This window comes from Ruditapes philippinarum, unplaced genomic scaffold, assembly GCF_026571515.1.
Source record: "Ruditapes philippinarum isolate M1 unplaced genomic scaffold, ASM2657151v2 ctg316_1_1_1_1, whole genome shotgun sequence".
NCBI classification, from domain to species: Eukaryota; Metazoa; Mollusca; class Bivalvia; order Venerida; family Veneridae; genus Ruditapes; species Ruditapes philippinarum.
The window spans coordinates 152629-174868 of record NW_026855923.1 but is presented as its reverse complement, the minus strand read 5'-3'; the positions used below and the strand labels follow the sequence as shown (position 1 = coordinate 174868).

The window sequence follows — 22240 nt, the reverse complement described above, 5'->3', positions numbered from 1 at the left end:
TATTCAACAACGGCTTGTTTGGCAGGAAAAAAACTGTTTACATAAAGACAATTACTGGAAAAGATGAAGGAGAACATCATTTATAGAAGGTCATGTTATGCGGAAGCCCTGGAAGGAAGATTATTTTTTATTACTTATTATTTATTACTTAATATGTTTTATATAATTATCAATTATTATATATTACTTATTATTTATAACTTACTATTTATCAATTTATTTCTTATTTCAGTCGAATATTTTTAGTTACATAATAATTTAAGAAGTATTTAGTTTTAACATATTTATTGCATACATTATATAATCAGACTACAACATACACAGATTTTAAATGATATATTCGACTCAAATAAGTAATAAATGATAAATAATATGTGATAAAAAATTAGTTATAAATAATAAGTAATATATTATAATTGATAATTATGTTAAACATGTTAAGTAATAAATAATAAGTAATAAATAATAATTTTTCTTCCAGGGCTTCCGTATTATATGACCTTCTATAAATGATGTTCTCCTTCATGTCTTCCAGTAATTGTCTTCATGTAAACAGTTTTTCCTGCCAACCATGTCGTTGTTCAATACTAAATATAAGTAATAGTCTGTAAGCATGGTAAGCAATAAGTGATAAATTATAAAAAATAGGTAATAAGTAATAATTTTTAAATAATAAATGTCCCTCCAGGGCTTCCGTATTCAGTACTGTTAAAATACTTTACAAAATTTTACACAAACGTGAAATTGAATCACAATAAAAACTTCCTTTTATACCTGGATTAAAAATTAAAAAAAAATGTTTAATCGCATGCAATTTGAAACCCACTTATACACAAGGTTACGATCAAAGCAAAAAGAAGGGGGAACCCCTTTCACATTTTTGTTATATTAACTTCCGAATTTTCTTCAGATATATTACAATACATCTGTCGTAAGAATTGAACACGTTCTTGTTTTGTATGGATTTTTCAAAGTTTCAGTACGTTTAACGCAAAAATTAAGTACCATATTGAAAAGAAAATGAACGCTCAGTGACGAGTGGTTATTTTGGACTGATAATAAAAACAACCATGTAAGTATTGTAATTGTTTTAAAATAATACACTATATTGATATTTACAGATGACAGGTGAATAAATAAAGCTTCATTTTACTTTTTTGTCTATGTAAATTGTACAATAGTTTTGAGCTTCTACATATTTGTATTTGTTTTTTTATATCTTTTGGAAATATGGCATAGTTTATCGCATATTACATTTAGTACCTAACTTTTAATCTATATTTTCTCCGTTAGTTAAATACGCTAAATTAGTTTACGGTATCTAGGGCTCTCGGCCTTCTTCAGCGACATTTATTATGTATACAAATAACGTACTTGAACTTGAAGTTAGTAGTATCAGCAGTATAGTAGTTATAGTATGACTACTAAATTTGAAGTTAATATCGGCAGTAACAGCAGTAAAGACTACATTTTGTATTTGTGAGAATGGTATAAAAAAACTACTTTTACGGCCAGGCCGTTTTCAAACATGATACATATGAATTTTATTTAGATGTTGAATAACATAAATATTTACATTTAATATCAAAGCATGTTTACATGTATGTTAATTACATCACTGATAAAATTGCTGAGGTCATGTGATCATGATAAGTAATATGACATCAGTACTGGTTAAAAACAACTCAAGTTTAGATATATACGTACATGGTTAAGGTAATCCGAATGTGTTTTGAAGGAAGAGATTCGGTTCTTTTAAACAATTAAATGTTGGTAGTTGTACGGTATACATATATATCTACTTTTTAGCAGCAGATGACAATGCAGAATTATATTTCAACATATGTTTTGCTTGGTAAGTACGATATTGAATTATTTAAATAATGTATTTAAAGATGAAATAAATCTATAAAAAATGTACATAAATCGCTTTATTTCATGCATGAAAAGTTTCTCTTCAGAACACACTAAAAACTTCCTTCTATATCTGGATAAGAAATTAGAAATTTTTAATCGCATGCAATTTGAAACCCATTAATACAAAAGGTCACGTTCAAAACAAGCATTAAATGTGATTATTATAAAATATTCTGAAAGTATAGGAGACATTCATAAAATTTCGAAAGATAGTTAGATAGATCTACCTGATATCGTTCACAATATGCAGACAAATTTAAAGGACAAAACAACACGATTTGGAGTCTAATCGGTGTATGTGTTTGAACAATTCCATCAAATACATGCCGAATTATTAACGACTGAATGTAATGAATTGCTTCTCTTAATTAACAACATAAGTAAACATTAGGCAGATTGTTAACATTTGAAAGCAAAGAAAATCAGCAGTAATTTGGTTTTGTTTATTTTTCAAAATTATATATAACATGTCATTTCATACAATGTCTGTATCAAAAAAAGAGTATTTTACATTTATCAACGTATTTGATTTCACGTTGAAAACCTGTTTTGTACATGATTTATATATATAAGAAGATATAAAGTATATAAGAATTCCTCCTTATCAATCGTACTTACAAAAGTTGGTACATTTTGTCTTTAAATGAAAGTGTCGTGCAAACACAAAATATAATAACTGAAGTTAATAAATTCCTTTTGTTGTTTAAACATTTTAGCATGGTTTATGAAAATCAATGGACAGTTGGTCTTTTCTGACGACAGCGCAGTAAAAACATGCGAAGAAAACCGTGATTATATTTGTTTATTTTCATATCGTAGTTTTAAAATAAATACTTAAGCTTTATATCCATGCACACGTTTAATTCTAAAATAAGAAACTCAAGTAAAAAAAGTCATTGACTTAATGTTTTGAATCTTGCACTGGAATCGTGCTGGAATTGATACCATTTTAGTTGGTTAGATAAAACTTGAAAAATACAATCAGTTTATTTTTTAAAAGATGACATCTAAGTTTGTCATAAATATAATGTATTTGCATTTCCTTTATTTATTTTTTAATCGTTTCAGTTAAACCAACAGTACAACTTCTTCATATGCTGTCAAGCTTGGCATTAAAAACCAACAACTCTTTTACCATGTAAGATGTTTCATTATTTCACCAAATTACTAGAAAAGATAAAAAATCAATTCTTTGTTTTTTCGTCAACTGAAAACTTACATTTTGCTGATAATATGTTAGGTTCGCCTTCTTTTTCTGATAAAAAGAAACAAGCCAAGAAATGCATATTGTACTGTTTACCAAAACCTTTGATGGGATGTAAATGATAGTGACTTTTATACCTCAATATTTTATATTTAGCATGTATGTTTAGATTTTAATAAATACGTTTATGTATTGAGTCAATTTATATGCATACTGATTCATACATTTGATGTAAATCTTGTTTGGTGAGATTCATTTTTATTTTTTATCAAACAGAATTACTTTAATGTTAAATAAAATTTTAAAATCTCTAGTTTAAATATGTGTATTGATATTTAAATCGCATGATGTATGTAAAACATACAAGACACTGAAATAGTATCAGATATTTTGGATCGCCCCGTAAGTATTTAAGTCATGTTATGCAATTTGTAAATCACAATATTCAGAATGGATGTTGAGCTTTTTGGTATATACATACTAAGATATTAGTCGTGTATTATGAGTTATTCAGTTTAAACAAAATGTTTCTCAATAATTCAGTATACATGAAATATGTCTGCTAATTTAGATAATAGTACACAGACGCCTGTCGAATTATTAGATATACATATGTTTCAAATTATCTCCTTGACAGTCATGATAATTATTTCTTAGAGCTATAATAGGTAATTGAATATGTATGTATATTTCATGTGTCAGACTATTGGTTGAACAAGCATTTTATGTTTCTTTTATGGTATATAAACAGCTACACAGAAGAGCATGTTGCGAAAGAGATTTGGGATAAATTAAGGAGTGGTTGTTCAGAAGGTAAAACTATCTCTTCTACCTCTTAAGTTATTTCCTGTCTAACAGAGACATATGATAATAACTTAATAATAATTTTAAATATGTGTCCTTCATACTTAATTTTACTCCAGCCTATATCTTTTACAGAATTGGAACTGTCAACTGAATCTTCATAGCTACATTAACAAAAATAGCAGGATTGCAATGTTTAAGAACCATAGCTGTTTAGCTCAGAGTGCTCAAAGGTGAGCTTATTTGACGTAATGGCAGTGTGTCTATCGTCCGTCATACGGTGCCTGTTGACCGTCGTTTTTCATACATAGATATCAACAATTTCTCCTCTTAAACCATTACATGGATTTTTATCAAACTTCACCGGAATGGTCCTTAATTCTAAATGGTGCATATGTAGGACACAATCTTTAAATAGAATTAAATGTAATGCAATTAATAAAATATTTTTTAGTCACTTGATTGTGCGTAAATCAATTATTTTTCTATTCTCAAATACTTCTAAACATAACAACAACGCATTATAATAAAAAATATTATATATTAAGTTCGATGTATTTGACAAAATTATCGAGCTTAAATATTTTGCATGAAACATTGTCTGGTGGACCTCTACCAAATTTGTTGATGTGAAAGCTCGTTGGTTTAATTTCTCTGAGTACGGGGTGAGGGGGCTTTGATTTTCCTTTTATTTATGTAGTAAAGTTATCAAAAGAATTCTTTTAAAATCACAAGGGCTAGAAATAAGATATTTTGCACGAAACATTGTTAGTTGATCACTTCCAAGGTTGTCTGGGCCAAAATTAGCCCCTGTTCGGGGTAAATAATTTTCAAATATGTATATTGTGAATACTTAAAATCTTTTCACTGAATTCACAATGACTGGAGCTTAGATATTTGGCATGAAACAACGTCTTGTGAACCGCATATAAAGGTATCCAAATATTTGTCCTAGGGTAAAAATTGGCTCGCCCTTTTAACCAAAGGTTTTTTTTATATATTATTTGGTAGAAATTTGAAAATCCACTTCAATAAACCAACAAATACTAGACCTTAGATCTTTGGCACGAAACATTGTCTATTTGGTTTCCACAAAGTTTGTTCATATTGTAGACCTAGGGTTAACATTGGTACAGCCTTCATATATGTAAACACTAAAGTGTTTTTTAATCTTATTCTCAGAAACGACAAAAACTAAAGCTGATATATTTGGCATAGTTAATTATGGTTAAAATTGAAGAGTGACTTGCATACAGCCAGTAATTTTATAGTTACCATTGCTTTTCATGACAACCAATGACTTCCAAAGCAAAAATGTTCCATAGCAGTCAATGACTTCTACAGCAATTAATGACTTTCCATATCAATCAAAGGTTTCCATATAGCATTCGAGACTTTCCATAGCAACCTGTTACTTTAATAGCAAACAGATACGATACTTTTCATTGCAACACGTAACTTTCCCTATCATGACTTTATTGAAATTCCATAATAATTAGTGACTTACATAGGTACCATTGACTTTCCATAACCACCAGTGGTTTTATTTCCATAGCAACTATTGACATTCAAAACAACCTTTGACTTACAAAAGCAACCAGTGACTTCTACAGCAACTGTTCAACTCTTGATATTCCACATAAACCAGTGATGACTATAGTAGCCACCGTCCAGTGACTTCCTGAACAAACATTGACTTCCAAAGCAACCAGACATTCGTCGCTTGAAAACTGTAATGTTCTATCTCCAATTTTTCCAAAATCAAGTTAAATACACAATTTTGTCCGTAATGGACTGTTCTATCTCCTTGGAATGTTATATTAGTGCTTCAGAGCTTCATAAATAAATTACAACGAAACCATCCTGTTCTATCTCCACAAATTTAGTATATCTTGATAAATAGACTGTTCTAACTTACTGGACTAATCAAATCAGCGATAAATGTCACGTGACCTGTGGGATATATGCAACATACTGTTCTAAATCCAAAATTATCGTATCAAAACATAGCATAAAATCACGTGATAGCAGGACACCCGCCATGTTGCCATGTTGTACGAAACATTTTGATTTGGATGGTTTGTTGTTTATTTCATATATTAATACTAAATATAAGTATTGAATGATATTATGTATTCATTTATTCCCTCCAATCATTGACATTTTAGTTTTAAGTCCTGTAAATTTACTGCATGTGATTAAACAACAAGCAAAACTGATCATGATTTGAAAGTAATTTCGGATGTGTATTTTCGGATAGAAACAACTGTGATTATACAATTTCATCAAACAAATTCGTAAAAAAGAACATTTGTTATATGTTCTAAAGTTTCTTTAACTAAAGGCACATTCTGCCTCAGAAACCAATTATTTATCTTTATAACAGCCACATATGACTTTAAAAAATTGACTGTACTCATTGCCAATATGAAACAAAAGCATAAGATGGTTTAGGTTACTGACCATCGTGGAATATTTTGGGAACTATAATAGAACTCCAAATATCAGGCTTTTGAGAGATTAAGATAAAAGCATTTTTGGGGTAAAAAAAAGGCCTTTAAGAAAATTTATAGATATTATACGTTTACATATAATATATGTTTTCGAATGCGTTAATGTTATATAACTAATAGATTGCTTTAAAGTACGAACATTTTACAGCAAAGACAGAAGGAAGAAAAATATTCTAATACGTATATTTTGTTTGTCTTGTAATTTGACTTTGAATTTCTAAATGAATATTTATATAGCATTATGTATGTTATGTTTTTGTACACGAACAATCTTTAAATATGACATTTTTCAAATATAAATCATGCCTGTTCCACCTTTAAGGTATTTTCTAGCAGATATGTTTTCATTGCCTACTTAAGTTATAGAAACATTTTTTTACATACCTTCAATTAGAAGAATTTCTTACCAACATAAACAGAAAGTGTAAAGCGCATAACATAATAATTACTACTATTTCATACTTTTGGAAGGAATTTGAATTTGACCATGTTTTGAATTTTCATAAAAAAAATTGAAAGATTTTTCCAGTATTCTAGAAGATTTGGAAGTTTCTATTCCCGTTTGCGGTTAAAACTTTCTCTTTCCAGACATTGAATCACTTTGAATGTGGCCAAAGTTTTAAAAATAGATAACATGTCTACAAAATGTATGAGGGTATTTTATCTTTATTTATTTAAATTATTTGTTTAAATGTCATTTAATAATGTAATGGATTTAAGGATTTTAACAAGATTTCGAATGTCATAGTTCATAAAGTTAGATACATATGGTCTAAGAAATAGTGTAGTGTCAAAGTCAACTAATAAAGGGATAATTAGCCGAGAGCATTTTTGGCAGCCTTTTAAAGATAAAACATACTGTTTTATATGATATAAATCAATTCAACTTAAAAAACATAATGTTCTAAGTCACATTGAACACTCTGATTGTAACAATTTTTGAAAAAAAAGTTACAAGGACTGTTCTATCTCCAAATGTTTTTTTAGGTTTTTAAGCAAGGAAATATTAAAATCCACATATCTTTAACGATATTGAGATGTTCTCTCGACATCACGTTTAATAGTTTTTAAATTTTCAAAATCCGACAATAAATAAAAAAGTTATGCAATACTAAATCTTCACATGCTTTTTTCTCAAAAACAACAAATTGGCACTTAGAACAAAATGTTTTCAAGCGACGCAGTGACTTATATGAAAACAAGCAAATTCCAAAGCAACCACTGACTTCTATAGCATTAATAGATATCCATATTAACCGATGGACCTGAACATTGATATTAGTTCGTTACTGCCGTTCATTCCATGTATATTCAAAGCTATCAGCATTGTTGTTGTTTGTTTGCCTTGTCATGAAGAGATTTTATAGGCGATGAGCTATATAAGGGACATCGTGGCCATCTTTTATATTTATAATTTTCAAGTTATTGCCCTTTGTATTTTTCAACAACTTTGTTTATCAGGCGCAAAACCAAAGTGAATTTATTGAAATCAACTTGACATTTCATAGATTCCTTTTCCAAGAATCATATGTTTTCTGTATACTAATTAGTTATTGCACTTCAAACACATATTTAAAGTCAATATAGTGCATCAAGAAATAAATTATGTAGATGTACATTCACTTTTCACTTTTAGGATCTTTAAGATTCCTAAAAATAAAATGAAATTGTCCAGTTACTGACATATGGTGAGATACTCGTGTTATCTCACCAAATAAAACTGAGATTACTACTATATCCAAATTATGCTTATTCCTTATCGAATGAACTGGAAATTTGAGCATCTCACCTCAAAAATCCATATTCTACATATTATTAACATGAAATACAAAATCACTTTAAATAATTTCAAAATAATATCTAAATATCGTTCTATTCTAAATGATATAAGTCACAAAATATTTCAGTGTTATTTTATTTTTAAATGATGCCATTCTTGGCTTGACAGCGCTCATTTTTTGTGGTTTGTATTATGTTCTGTAGATAATACAAAGAAGCTTTAATTTGTGCATTTGATGAGGGATATCAATTGGATAATTTGTAGTTTGATATCTTGTTTTAGAAAGGGAAAATACATGCTTCTTTAAACTGCTTGGACACTTTAAGGCTACTATATCAGTGGTTAAGAAAGAGAATCAACACCAAGAAGCAAATCAGCACCTAGTTGATATATCTCTTGATTTGATATCTGAAACACCCGAAGAACCACCCAGAATAACTGATGTTTGCAAAAACTTGATTTCCTCCATACAATTGCAATGCAAGCCTTGTCCAACATGTCCAGCTTCATCTTTTACAAACTGTGATACTGTGTGCAGTACTGTTAAAACAACAGCAGCAGTAACAAAAACGAAAACACCAACACCAGCAGCCACAACAACAACAGCATCATCGGAATCTCATATTGATAATAGTCTACCCCAAGATACGACAAAGGAATGTCTACAAGCATCAACTGTAGTTATTGCCAGTTTTATATCCTTCATTGCTGGTGGCTTTTGTACTATAGCAATTGCCTTTGTCATACGCTATTTCCGTAATAGGTAATGTGACATTTATTTTTGTCTTAGAGAAAAATGATAGTTTTTGTCCAACTTCATTTGGTCAAACGTTATGTTTTACTAAAAGTTACATATGCAAAACATATGTCTAGTTTACTAGATTTGTCCACTAGAAACAAGGTTTATTAAACTATATAATATTAAACTATATAAAAGCCTAGCGTATTAAAATGATTTACACATATGACAAAAATCATCTATTAATACTTGTACTCTTTAATATGAAAAAGAAATATATGAATGGTTCCCATGAAGTCGTTTTTACAGTGTACGTTTCGTTCATGGGGTCAGGATATATTGTTTCTTTTAACAGCAGTGCAACAAATATTGTCAGCAAGAATGGAAATAGAATTTAGTTCGTTTATCTTTGTTTTTCTTATTAACTCAACATGTTTTGGTAACAGAACACGTGTATTCATTAATTCAAAATAATAAAATGTATGCAGCGAAATTAATGTCATAACCTTTTTTGTTAATATAGACAAAAGAGAATTGATTCAAACGAAGGCAGCACAACTGTTGGTAATGCACCATTGGATGACAAGGTAGTGGTATGAAATAAATATTTGCATTGGATGAAATTTTTCAGTTGACTTTTATCTTAATCATATTTGTAGCTTTACTAAATACGTAAAGTTGATTAATTAATGAAATACGTATTTGTTTTTATTCTAAAGGCTGTTGCAAGTCCTAAAGATAACATGCAAAGAATGGAAATGACTTATGAGACTTTAAAAGGTAAAACATGCGATGACGAAAAAGCCGTCAAGGAGCATGTCTATCACGGACTTGGCACACACTTGGAATCTAACAAAAAACCAGAAGTGACGGATAAGGAAGAAAATATATCAAAAGAAGACTTTCGTGACAATTTTCAACATAAGAATAGCCAGACAGGAGACCATGTGTATAATGCTCTTGAAATTAAAGAACATGCTGATCTTTATAAAAATGCAAGGGCAGAAGCTTACAGTGAGCATACATACACAGGACTAGCAAACAGAGAAGATGAAGGTTCTGTTCCGTTAGATGAAAGTACGGGGAATTCTGGAACAAATGATCGTTCAAATGAAGGTCATTACTTCATACTAGAGAATACCAATGGCAACGAAACAAGAGCGTTAGGTGGCGTAGAAGAGCAAAAATCAAACATAGATGAAAAGACTGAGGATGGTCTCAAAGACGGCGACCATGATTATTTTAACTTAGAAAAGATGGGTGATTCTGACCTACCAACTCATAAAGTTAAGCAAAATGATGACGTTAGCATTGGTGAAACTGAAGAAAATACATATCACATTCTTGAAAAAGTATAATAATCAGAAATGCATTTCAAGACTATATTCAATTTACATAATCATAGCTCATTAATTTCTGATAATACAACATTATATATTGTTGAAAAGAAAATACCTTATCATAATACTAAAAAAGTGTACATAATTCTAACACTCACGTGATTTTGTCACTATAGACAAAGAAGGAAAAAAACCGGTGTTAAACTGACAATAAACACTTGTTAGGGACTACTTGTATATGCGCTGTTATGTTTTCACCCTAGATTGTATAGATTACAAAGCATTTTAAAGCAACAATAAAAGGCATTTTTATTTATATTTTCAGTTCGTATAATGTTTTCTTTTCATACAATACCGAAATAATATCTCACATGCACTAACGCCACATATTACATCCATATCAGTTAATAAATATTTTGACAAAACGGCGCCAATCCGTAAGCAGCGTAATGACGTCATCCTAAGTAAACAACTCATTCATAAACAAGCTGACGTTATTTCATACATACAAGAATGATAAATGGGGCACTGATGTAAAGACAATACGACGTAAGTTTTTATTGTTGAAAACTTGATAAAATAACGTTTTTTTTCCTATTATATCTATTGTGTAATAATTTCTATATCTTCGCAACAGTAGGGTGAGGAAATTGAACAGCGTTATACGAAAATCGGCACCGGAAGTTATTTACGCTTGAAAAATAACATTAGTGATTTTCCTTATTTTATCGTGTTAGAATCGAAATAACATCGGCCTGAGAGGTGTATATCGGCTATTTAACACCGGTTTGGAGTTTTGATGCGTAGGAATTGACCACGAAGGCCGTAAGTCACATACCATTGCCACTTTTGTGACCGCGTAAACAACAGTATTGTCCGCCCTTGCACATAATTTGACGTGACGTTATTTCTATTATACAAACATAGTGTAAGACACGCTAAATGCACGTCAGTGAAAACGTGGCTCATTGTTAACAGTTCTTATTTTTGATATGTGCTAAATAGAAAATTACATTCGTGTTGCTTCAGTACTGAATTATTGAACCCGTTGAATAAAATATATGGTGTTTGTCAGTGGCTCGCATAATATGATTTTATTCAACTCGTTCAAATCAGTATATTGAACCATCACTCATTCAAGATCGTCTTTATAATATGTAATGTCTATTCACATTTTGTGTTTATTTCTTTCTCTTTGTTTGTCTTTTTCTTATTGTAACATGCCTAAGGATGATGTCACCATACATAAGAAAAAAAGTGAAACACTTATAAGGAACTATTCTTATGCAGCTGTTATTTTTTCCCTATCCGTGAAATAATCTCCGCTTGAAAAAAATAGAGTTAGTGACTTCCCTTATTCGTAGTCAAATCCTATGCATCACTCTAAACCGGTGTTACACAACCGACATACACTGCTGAGACCGATATTATTCTAAATAATAATGAATCTAAGTAGCATTGCTTCACAATTATTCTGCTATTAGTCTGTTCAGAATCTTTCCTATTTTAAATTTCTTTCCTTCTTGACAGGCATATTTTCATGGAAATTATATAAAAAAGTAACTTAGTTAGTAAAAGTTTGAAATGCCCCCCCCCCCCTCTCTCTCTTTGATGGGTGATTCTCCCAGGAAAAATGAAACTTGATAACTGGTGGCTTTTGGTGCACTTTAGATGCACATTTTTAAACCGAAATGTCTTCATAATTTCACAGTAATTACATATTATTTTTTTCAAAAGTGAAAGAAAATAAAATCTATAGGAAAACTATGATTTTAATTTTTTCCAGAGGGTGAGAGGCCCTTAATGGTTCTGCTATAGGCAGGGGAAAAACCCTGATAATGTATGATATAGTCTTGAGCTTCAGTATTTATATAGATTAAAAAGTAAAAAATATCTGAATATATGTCATCACATTTAAGGTTATTTTTACAATTTACAAGTAAATGTATTTAGATGAACTAAGAGTAAGTGGCTCTTTTCTTAGGCTAATTTACTCACTATAGTGTAGGCTTTACACTGACCAAGGGTAATCTACATGAAGGTATTGTCTGCATGTATGTAAAATCTTAGTCATTATGCCGCCAAATTGGACTGAAAGAAGTTTAAGACAGGAAGTTCAGCTTGCTTTAGGGTCATCTAAAACAGATCAATAAAGGAAGGGGTAGATAGACCAAAAACATTTAACTGTACAGTAACTGCTTTGAAAAATTATTTAAAAATGAGGAAAATCAAAACAAATGTACGGATAAAGTCACATTTTGTAAGAAAAATGTAAATATGTTTAGAGAAGGGGTTCTTTTATTTCTTATACGCGTGTAAAGGAAATTTTTATTTACGATTTATCACCTATCTGATTGAATACAAAACAAAAATCAGCAGGCCTACATTTATTTAGGTCAGGATTGCTACTTGGCTTGTAATCAAGGAGTTTGTCACCGCATAATGTGTGCCGTAGGCATTAAACTCGCAAAAGTACGAAATGTCAAATTTGGTTTAAACATATTTATTTAAGCTCGATTGCGAAACAAGTTCTTGCAACTTATATAAATCACAATCGAGTCCGCTTCCTGGAACCAACAAGTACTGGTGTCGTATGAAAACATGGTCGTGACCCGAGTAGGGCTCGAACCCATGATCTCTGGGTTAAGAGGCAGACACCTTAACCACTAGGCCACCGCTCAAATTTGACCCATTAGAGGCTGAAAGTGCATCAAAGTGAATAACTGGCTTATCCGACAAGAACATCTTTAGAAATATCCAGGTGTAATCATTTTATTTTCTGGAAAAAAAAGTACAAGGAATTAAGGATTTGTCATGCCTATTTAAAGTACTTTGTAAATACATAAACGTTAATGCTCGTGTCGTGTAAATTCCTGTAAATTCCTCGGGGGTTGTTCGTAATAGAAACCTGGCAGATGGTAGTCTGATACAGCTATAAATTTGTACATAAGAGAAAGTGATGTACCAAACTAAGTGTGCATTTATATTATTATTTATCGGTCAATGCTTGTTTTCGTCGATAAATTAAAGTGAACATGATATAGCCAAAATTAATTAAAAAGTTAAACGATACATTATTTTTGTTCAGCTAAATGAAATGACATTAAACATAAATTTATTTATCACTGGTCTTTACTGTATTAAATATTTTTGGGTCAATGTCACAGTGCAGCAGTATTTCAGCTATCGCGTATCGGTGACTGAGCAATATGGTTTATATCGTTTATACGACCAAAATAAGTTCAAGATATGTACAAAAGTAATAAACATATATAAAATGCTATTCATTTGCTTGCCTGCCTGTTAGTTTTTTACGTCGATTTTAACACATATTTCGTAAAAACTCGGCGGTCAGTATCCGGAAAAAAGTAATCTGTAATTACCAATTCTTAAAAGCTGACTGACCCACGTCTTTAATATCTAGGTCACAAATTAAACGGCCGCCGCCTGATTTAAAGATTTTTACAACATCGTCGGCTTTGACCATTTCGCGGACGCCAGGCGATTTTAATCTGATACCTTGCGTGTCATGAATGAAACTGTCGCCGGGGAATTTTTGCCAAAATGTTGTTACAGACATCATCCAAAAACCGGGGCAGCCGCCGCCCGAAGTCTGGACGTCGTCTGAGCGAGATATAAATGGATCGGACGGTCGCCGCATGGGCGCCGGGCTGTAATGATATTCTTCTACAATTCAGTCAGTGATCAAAATACCAGCAAAGAAGGCAGTTGATAGAGACAAGATGAATACCATGCAAATAATGCGGCCTTTTCCTCAACATAATTGGACGTTGGAAGTTCATGTTAAATCCATAAGAATTCATAGATTCATTTTTTAGGCAACTACAAAAATCTCTAGCCGCAACTACAACAAACTCAAGCTGCGTGATCGACGTACCACAAAACTATGACCGCCCTGTGCCTGTGCATGAATCGTCCGGGTACCGGGCGATACTCGGTCGTCAACTCAATTACTCCAAAAATTATCGACCGGACGCCGTAAGCTTTTAAGTAGTACTTAAAAAACCGACGGCGCCCGCCCGATGAGCAAACTGTCCGATTGTCATGGTAATCGGACGGACATCGGCCGGTATTACGATTTTTTTGGAGAAAAAAGCACGGCGGCCGTTTGTCATTTATGACTTACGCATTAAGGATCAGTTGTGAGAAGCAAGTTACCATAAGACTCAATTTTCGCAAATATTTTTTATACCAGGGAAATTTAAATATACTCGAATATTGATCGAACCAAAGTTCCACAGTGATTTTAGCCTATTTGAATACTTTAAAACCTGGGGTATTGCGCTAGGAGGGTTATACCTTAACACCATATGTTAATAAATTTGGTAATAAATGACAAGCACTCCTCTGTTTCAAATCAATACCCTTTATAATTAATGTATTAGTCACAGGTAAATATCCTGGAAATATGATCTTTACCTCACCAAGATATTCATTTTGTTTGTATTCTAAGGTTATACATGTATATTGCTACGTAGTGGTCGATGAAAAACAAAATATTTAGCTTTGTGTTCCAACGATCTATTCAATAATTTAAACAGTCTGTTTCTTAGGCTTACTCAGGGATTTTTTTCTAATGACCGTTCTGTCACGAAAATATACATAGATCTAAAAAATCAAGTAAAGAATGCACGTATTATACACACTGCTATTTTATAAAATTATTAATCACATAAAACACGGCTTGTATAGGGTTTACAAAAAAGTAGTCATGAAGTGTTTTAAAAGTTGAACAATTAATATTGTAACTAAATATATAGAGGATATTTGTTTAGTTCAGTGTAACATCGGAATATATTTCACCGAGTGAGCACCAAAAGGTATATTTCACGAGTGGCGCAGCCACGAGTGAAATATGAACTTTTGGTGTTCACAAGGTGAAATATATTTCGATCTTACACTAAACTAAACAAATTTTCTTTTTATTACAACGTTTTTAAAAGACATTAAACCTAATATTGAATGAAAAGCGCGCCAAATAATAATACAACGCGACGTCATTTACGACGTCACGTCATTGAGTTGGTACCCAGTACTGTGCACGCTGGTATTTCACTGAAACAACGTGAGGGGCTTAAATTCAAAACAGTGAAATTATCAAAGTGGTAATTTCACTGTTTAAAACAGTGAAATTACCAGTTTTATATCACTGATATATTTCTATAAACCACCGAAAAGCATGTAATAAAATTAAAATAATAGTTGTTTATAGTATCAATCAAATAAGTCAAGTTATGTAAAGTTGAATCATAACAAAACTTTTGGATCATTTTATACATGTACATGTACTAATATATAAAACAATGAAATCGAGATTTAGACAATAAAGTTCATAAAAAAGAAAGAAAAATAAGTCAACGACAATTTACGTAAACAATGTACTTGAATCATTTCATTGAATAACGTTCTTGTATCTCTAACAAAATTAAACAATCTACAGTATTTTTGTCACAGCACATTATTGTATATTGTTATTAACTTTAACTTTTTTTCTAGTCAACATACTTTAAAATGTCTGACAATTCTTACATCAGTGTCAACATTGTTAATAATTCGCCCGTAAAATTGCCTTATAAAGACGTGTAACTTTAAATAAAAAAGAACCTTTCCGAATAACATATCATTTAAAATACATCAAGAAGTCTATTCGCCTGACATTGTAGACACAAATGCGTATTATGGGTAAAGTATAAATAACACCTGTAACCAACAAAAAACTTTGTGTGTAGTTGTAAAGGAACTCACTCCTAGTTCAGTCTCACATTGTTCAATGGACAATAAATGATAATTTGGTTTTTTTCTTTAATCCGGCGCAATTTATAATTCATTCCTTTTTTTACTGCTTCACCTTGAATCATTGAATCAAGAACCCGTCCAATATGTTGTTGACTTTATCCCAATCCACTGAGATTGCCTCACATTCCTTCATTGTATTTATCAAATCGCCCATGGTATTTTGATTAGGACATTGCATATTCCATTTGTGCAACATGTAGAAAATAGCTGTCTCTGTACAATGATTATGGTCCATTTTTATTCGTTCAACATCTACTTTGCTGATACCTAACATGGGTCCTAATAGCTCCCAATTCTGACCGATAGTTTGGGCAACTTTCGTCAAGTACTTTTCCGTGACTTTCTTTTGCAGACCTTTTTCGTTATTAATAATAGTTCCATCTTGAAACCATTCTGCTAATGCACTCTTCGTAATTATTGCATGGTTTGAATTATCTGGGCAGCATACACGATATTTCTTTTTAATGTTCTCTAATCCAAAATTTGAACATTTTTACTTCCTTAAACATTTTTTTGAACGGAGGGTTTCCCAACTTTAGGAAATTTAAGAAAAGGATTATCGTTTTTTGTTGCAATTTGTACGGCCTGAACTCTTTTTTAAAGCGGGGTTTCTACAAAACCCTTAGGGGAAACGGTCACAAACCCACTTTAAACTTTTTCCCTGGAGGGAAATTGATTAAATACTGCTAACTAAATTCCCTTTTCAGAAGAATATCCCAAAAAACCCTGCATGTTGAAGGGTTTCCGAAAAAGGGTTTAGAACGAAGTACTCTAAAATTACCAACATATGCCATCTACTTAGGGCGGCCTTTCTCTCTAGACTGCTGCAGAAATTTCTTTAAAATACATTTTTTGATAATTTTGTATTTCCCAAAGAAAGCCCCCCAGTATAAACTAACGAAAAATTTTTTCCTTTTTCAACACATCTCTTTAAAATTGATTGATCGCCCTCGCTTTTTAAAAGACTTGGAACAATATATTTCCCCGTACCCCTTGCATCACTAGTAACCTCATCAATTACCTGCATCTCAGCCAATATTCGATGTCTCTGCAAAAAAGCCAACAGAATATCTTTATGTTCAATGAAACGGTTTTTGTCATCATGCTCCCAAATGGTGTTCAACAGATATTTGTCTAGAACTGCTGTTTCCATCAATTTTTCCCATAATTCATGTATGTCTGATTTCCACTTACAAAATCGTTTAGATGTAATGATACATTTAAAAGCATCCACCAAAAGTTGCGGATCAATCACGACAAATTCCCGAAGTTTTTCTTCATCAAAATACACAATTGTTCCTTTTGCATGGTGATATTTTAGGAAAAGCTGTAACTGTTCCTCATCATTGATAGGCAAATCTGTAGACTTGTCTATATTTTGAACATCCTCATATTTCAAAATCTTTCTATTTTCTTTGTTTCCTTTTAATGCCTCTTCTAATTGAATCCATTTTGCAGGAACCTTGCTGCCTTTAGCTTTTTCTGATCCTATTTCAAATAGTGCTGTCTTTAATTCAGTAATACCGGGGTCGTTTGGATCTGTGTTTTCGACAGCAAATGGTATCTTGTAGATGTGATTTCTGGCTTTCGATTTTATAAAGAGATCATATACGTCGTCAAACTTCTTTTCGATATCACTTTTGCTGATGCAATCGGCCTTGTGTGTCCCTACAAGTATTATTGTTGGTTCTTTTCCGTCCTTTGTTCCGACAAAAGCATGCACTGACATGATCCAAAATTTCAAGCATGTCCTCATATCAAACTTTTTGTCTGGAAAGTCTTCATCCTCTACTATGCTATTAAGGTCCTTCGTTAGGTCAAAAACTAAAAGATATATTGCGTCCCTTGAATGAAAAATCTGGTGTGTGGCATAATATATGAACTGTCCTCCAAAGTCCCAAATATTGACGTTTATACCATTGCCATTTTGGTTTGAAGCATAGTTTTCATCTTTCAGTTTTTCTGTAAATTCTGAAAGCAAATCTACTGCTTTTATTTGTAGCACTGGCTCGTTTATGATTGCTTTTTCTTCAGATACGTCTAATCCCGATGTGAAACATTTCTCTATTTTACTGTTGTCATTTGAGGATGTCTTTGAAAATGATGTTTTAGAAAAGTATTTGTCTGTGACTGCTGCTAGACAATTGCCTTGATTTTCTATTTCGTCAAGAGAATCACATGTATCACCATCTTCAAATGATTCAGCATTTTTATCATCATCATCATCATCGTTGCATTCTACTTGTAGCATTATATCGTCTTCCTGTTCATTGCCATCGTCTAGTGTTTCAGTATTATCAATTGATTTTATGCTTTGTATTATAATGTTTGCTAATCGACGTGCACCTTTTATTTCAGCAACATTGGAACCAGTTGTTTTCCATGTAACATTGTCTTCACAATTTGCTGCATGAATATCTATACCATCTGTACTCTCAATGTTTTCCATCGGAAGCTGTAAAAGCCTTCTTGTTAGACTTGTTTTTCCCTGGTTAAAATTTCCGACAACCATTACTCTGATGAAGTTATCTGATTCGTTTCCTTCTTTCAGTGCATGCATAAAAAGTTGTTTGTCTAAGGGATCAAATCCTAATTCAGCAACCTGTAATAAAAAGGTAAGGTTATATCGTTTTTTTTGTTTATCGCATTAACCTTTTTGTTTGATTTAACGTCACACCAACACAGCATAGTATATGTCATCTGACTTCTTTCTAGCTTTATAGGTGGAGGATACCCAACATGCCTTTCCGTGCATTATTTTACCACTGGCGTTCAATAATCTAGCTTCATCACATAAAGGGAGTCCTTTTCGGGTTTCGGAAAAAAGTGATGAGGGGACGTGGTTTTAAGTCAAACGACTTTTACCACGCAAAATATTATGATGGTCTTCTCCATCTTATAATCTGGACAAAAGCTTTCATCATTATAATGGAGACGATATTGACGTAGAAGCAAATAGTGTAGTCAGTGGTCAGACGACACAGATGTACCAACTAATTTTATGGGTAGAAAAAAAAAACTATAGCGTTTTCCGTACCTGATCAATGGTAACATTTAAAGATACATTAAAAATTTAAAACTAATTTAATGTGTATTAGCGAAATATTTAGAATGTATCTAAAGCAAATATGGAATATTGCATTTGTATTTTATATCGATGCAGCACAAAAGCTATAGTGAAATCAGTTTTATTTATTTTGTTTACGTTCTCATAAAGGCGGCAATACTATTCTGGTTAGTATTTCAAACGTTTCATATTCATATGGCACAAAATGATCATGTGATTAAGGAAAATTTTTCTTGCTGCTACGATCGTTTTGAATACAGACATTTACTTACGCAATCGTCTTCATCATCCTGTATCTTCAAGTAACATTCTGTAAAAATAAATGAATAGATATAGAATCGTGGGATACAAAAAAGGGTAAGAAATAAACACTATATTATAAGTCAACCAAATTATATTACAAATTAAATATAATAAACGATATGTAAGTGTATACGTAAGCTGACTAGAAACTATGTTTTCTTTTTCATAAGTAAGTTTTGAAAATATTGTTGTTTCATGAAAATATGCGCAAACCTTCAAGATGAGTCTTCAAATCCTTGAATGTAGGTCTATTAGAAGGTTCCTAAGAAAATGAAAACAAAAGTTTGGATAGCAAAAATAAATTTAAGAAGCAAGATAAATTAATTATCAAATATACTCGAAAAGGATTCAGAACGCCATATAATTGCATTAAGCCAGTTTGACTAAGGTTTTATTTTCTTATGTTTAACATCATGCAAAGCATTATTTAGTATCTGATTGTAATCAGATGAAACTAATTTCAAAACATAACTTTTTTGTTATTGATTTGAAAATTGAGTAAAAATTCGAAAACATATAACTAATTTTTCCCGATATTTATCCTAAACATGCTCAACATACGAGAGTCAATATTATTAAACATACCAATTTCCAGCACCGCAACATTAACATGTCTATGTCTTTAGGACATGAAGTCGGTTTTGGAGGTCGGTAAATCTTTATTCTTTTGACCTTTCTGTTACGGTCATATATGAAAGGCACATCACCACACGTAAATATTTCCCACATTAAAACACCTAAACAAATTGATTTAAAAGACAAGAGTGTCAATATGTATATCATTCATAAAAGGCAGTACAGTTTAGTTACGCTTATTTTATCTGAATAGCTCATAGTCACGAAGATTTTGTTTTTATTTAACACCAGTTTTTCAATTTTTGTGTCCTTTTTTAGTTTCCAAAGTAACTAGGGCAGTTATAGTTTTTAACCATTTTGAAAGGAAGTCAAAATACTCCTTTAATTTACAGATTGCTACATTGATGACAAACAATTTCACCTTTGGCGCTCAGCATCTAACATTCTAAAGCCATTATATCAACCTTATTAACTTCATGTTTGCTCTTTCTGAAGAAGGAACATATTCATTTCTGAGGAGTAATCTGCCTGAAAGGTTTTTTTTATTGTATTATGTATAAAACAAGTATTTGTTAAGTAAAATATCACTTTGCGTAAAGGGAATCTTGCATTATTTTGCTTTTCTATTCTGGAGAGTGGTATTGTCACGCTTCTGAGATTTGTATTCAAATTGGCATTTTAATTCACAATTATAACATTTTCTCAACATTTCTTAAATTAGGTTTATCATTTGTGAAGAAAACATATCGAGTAATTATTTATGAATTAAAAAAGTAAAAATGAAATATCATAACAAAATCCTGATGTAAACAAAGTGTTTAATACCATCAGGGTGTATTGTAACAGACAAAATGTTTTCATTGTAAATGATGAGATTATTTATGATATATTCAGACGGACAATAAGTTACTGACTGCAAATGTATTCTTTATTACTACTAAACGAATAAATGTTATTACAAAATAGCATAATTACCGAATGACCAGATATCTGACTTGATATCTCCTTTACCAGAGTGATAAACTTCGGGTGGTGCCCATGGAACCCGTATGGCATTAAAGTTCACAGTTTCTCCTTTTCTTATAAACCTGGTAAGCCAAATACAAACTTAAATATGAAAATCAAATATAAAAGTTTCTTTATTTTTTCTTTTAACTACTGGACATTGTATATAAATATGTTCACTTTAAAATGTGGCAGTGTTCTCATTTCATTTTATTATATATAATTTTATGAGGTAAGTACGACATTGCAATGACCAGCAAGGAAATGGTAATAATGCATTTACTTTATTCACTTTTCATTCCTGTAATGTTACAAGTTAAAAGGTTTACTACTTTTTTAAGTTAAAGGTTGTCAAATTTAAAGGTTTCTACCTTTTTCAAAAAAGTACACTTTCTGTTTCAAACAGTTACAATAAAATCATGCCGTCAAATTATCTCCCTTTTTCACAGAATTAAGGATAACATCTTTAGCGGAAAATGTAAGAATTTTCTGAAAGCAACTTTGCTAAAACAGCAAGCCATAGTATTTATTCAAAGGTATAATATAGTGCTAGGGGAGATAATTAAAATAATTCCGATAATCAATATAAATGACATACTTTCAATTTTTATATTTTTTTTTCATTTTATTTTTCATATTAAAATTATATTTAAAAAAAATACAGTAGACATACTAACCTCGCCCTAGCAAAATCTGAAACTTTAACGATCCCATTCTTGCCTACCGAACAATTCTTTGCTGATAAGTTACAAAGAATATATCCTTGATTATGTAAATATTCCATCCCTCGACAAACTTGACGACACATATCTGTCAAGACTTCACAATCAAGTAAAAGACCTAGTCTATTTGCTTTAAGATAACTGTATAAGTTTCCTGAAGTAATAAAATAGGGACGAATTATTTCAAATAAAACCAATAACATGTAGAGATTACATGAAATTAAATAAATTGTAAAATTATTAAAAATAAAATACAACCAAAATATCGATCTGAATGTACAGCTATCAAAAACGCAAATATAAGAGATTACTTGATATACTAAAGATTCTTACAGAATTATTTTGTCAAATTGGTTATTTTGGACAAGAAAATAGCAAAAGAAAAGGAAATCACACACACACAAACACGCACGCGCGCGCGCCGAGACACCTACCCATGCACAAACGCACAGC

General features: G+C 31.4%; 2 protein-coding genes across 4 annotated transcripts; one reads left to right on the top strand and one right to left on the bottom strand.

The window, feature by feature from the left end:
• The first annotated feature begins 936 nt into the window (after positions 1–936).
• LOC132744819 (uncharacterized) lies at positions 937–10443 on the top strand. Of its 3 annotated transcripts, none has more exons than XM_060733602.1 (8): positions 937–1072; positions 1810–1855; positions 2634–2705; positions 2986–3055; positions 3873–3934; positions 8501–8981; positions 9481–9544; positions 9677–10443. In XM_060733602.1, exons 2-8 carry the CDS (start codon positions 1816–1818, stop codon positions 10313–10315), a joined length of 1428 nt encoding a protein of 475 aa, XP_060589585.1. In that variant the 5' UTR covers positions 937–1072; positions 1810–1815; the 3' UTR covers positions 10316–10443. The 3 variants fall into 3 exon arrangements, with proteins under 3 accessions (XP_060589585.1, XP_060589583.1, XP_060589584.1); XM_060733600.1 differs by having other exon boundaries at positions 9481–9547; XM_060733601.1 differs by having other exon boundaries at positions 946–1072; positions 1813–1855; positions 9481–9547.
• Positions 10444–16172: 5729 nt separating this feature from the next.
• On the bottom strand, positions 16173–20067 carry LOC132744848 (probable serine/threonine-protein kinase roco6). Its single transcript, XM_060733638.1, has 4 exons — positions 20046–20067; positions 19454–19491; positions 17037–18716; positions 16173–16520 (listed from the first exon to the last, which is right to left on the bottom strand). Exons 1-4 carry the CDS (start codon positions 20065–20067, stop codon positions 16173–16175), a joined length of 2088 nt encoding a protein of 695 aa, XP_060589621.1.
• Between the last annotated feature and the right edge of the window lie 2173 nt (positions 20068–22240).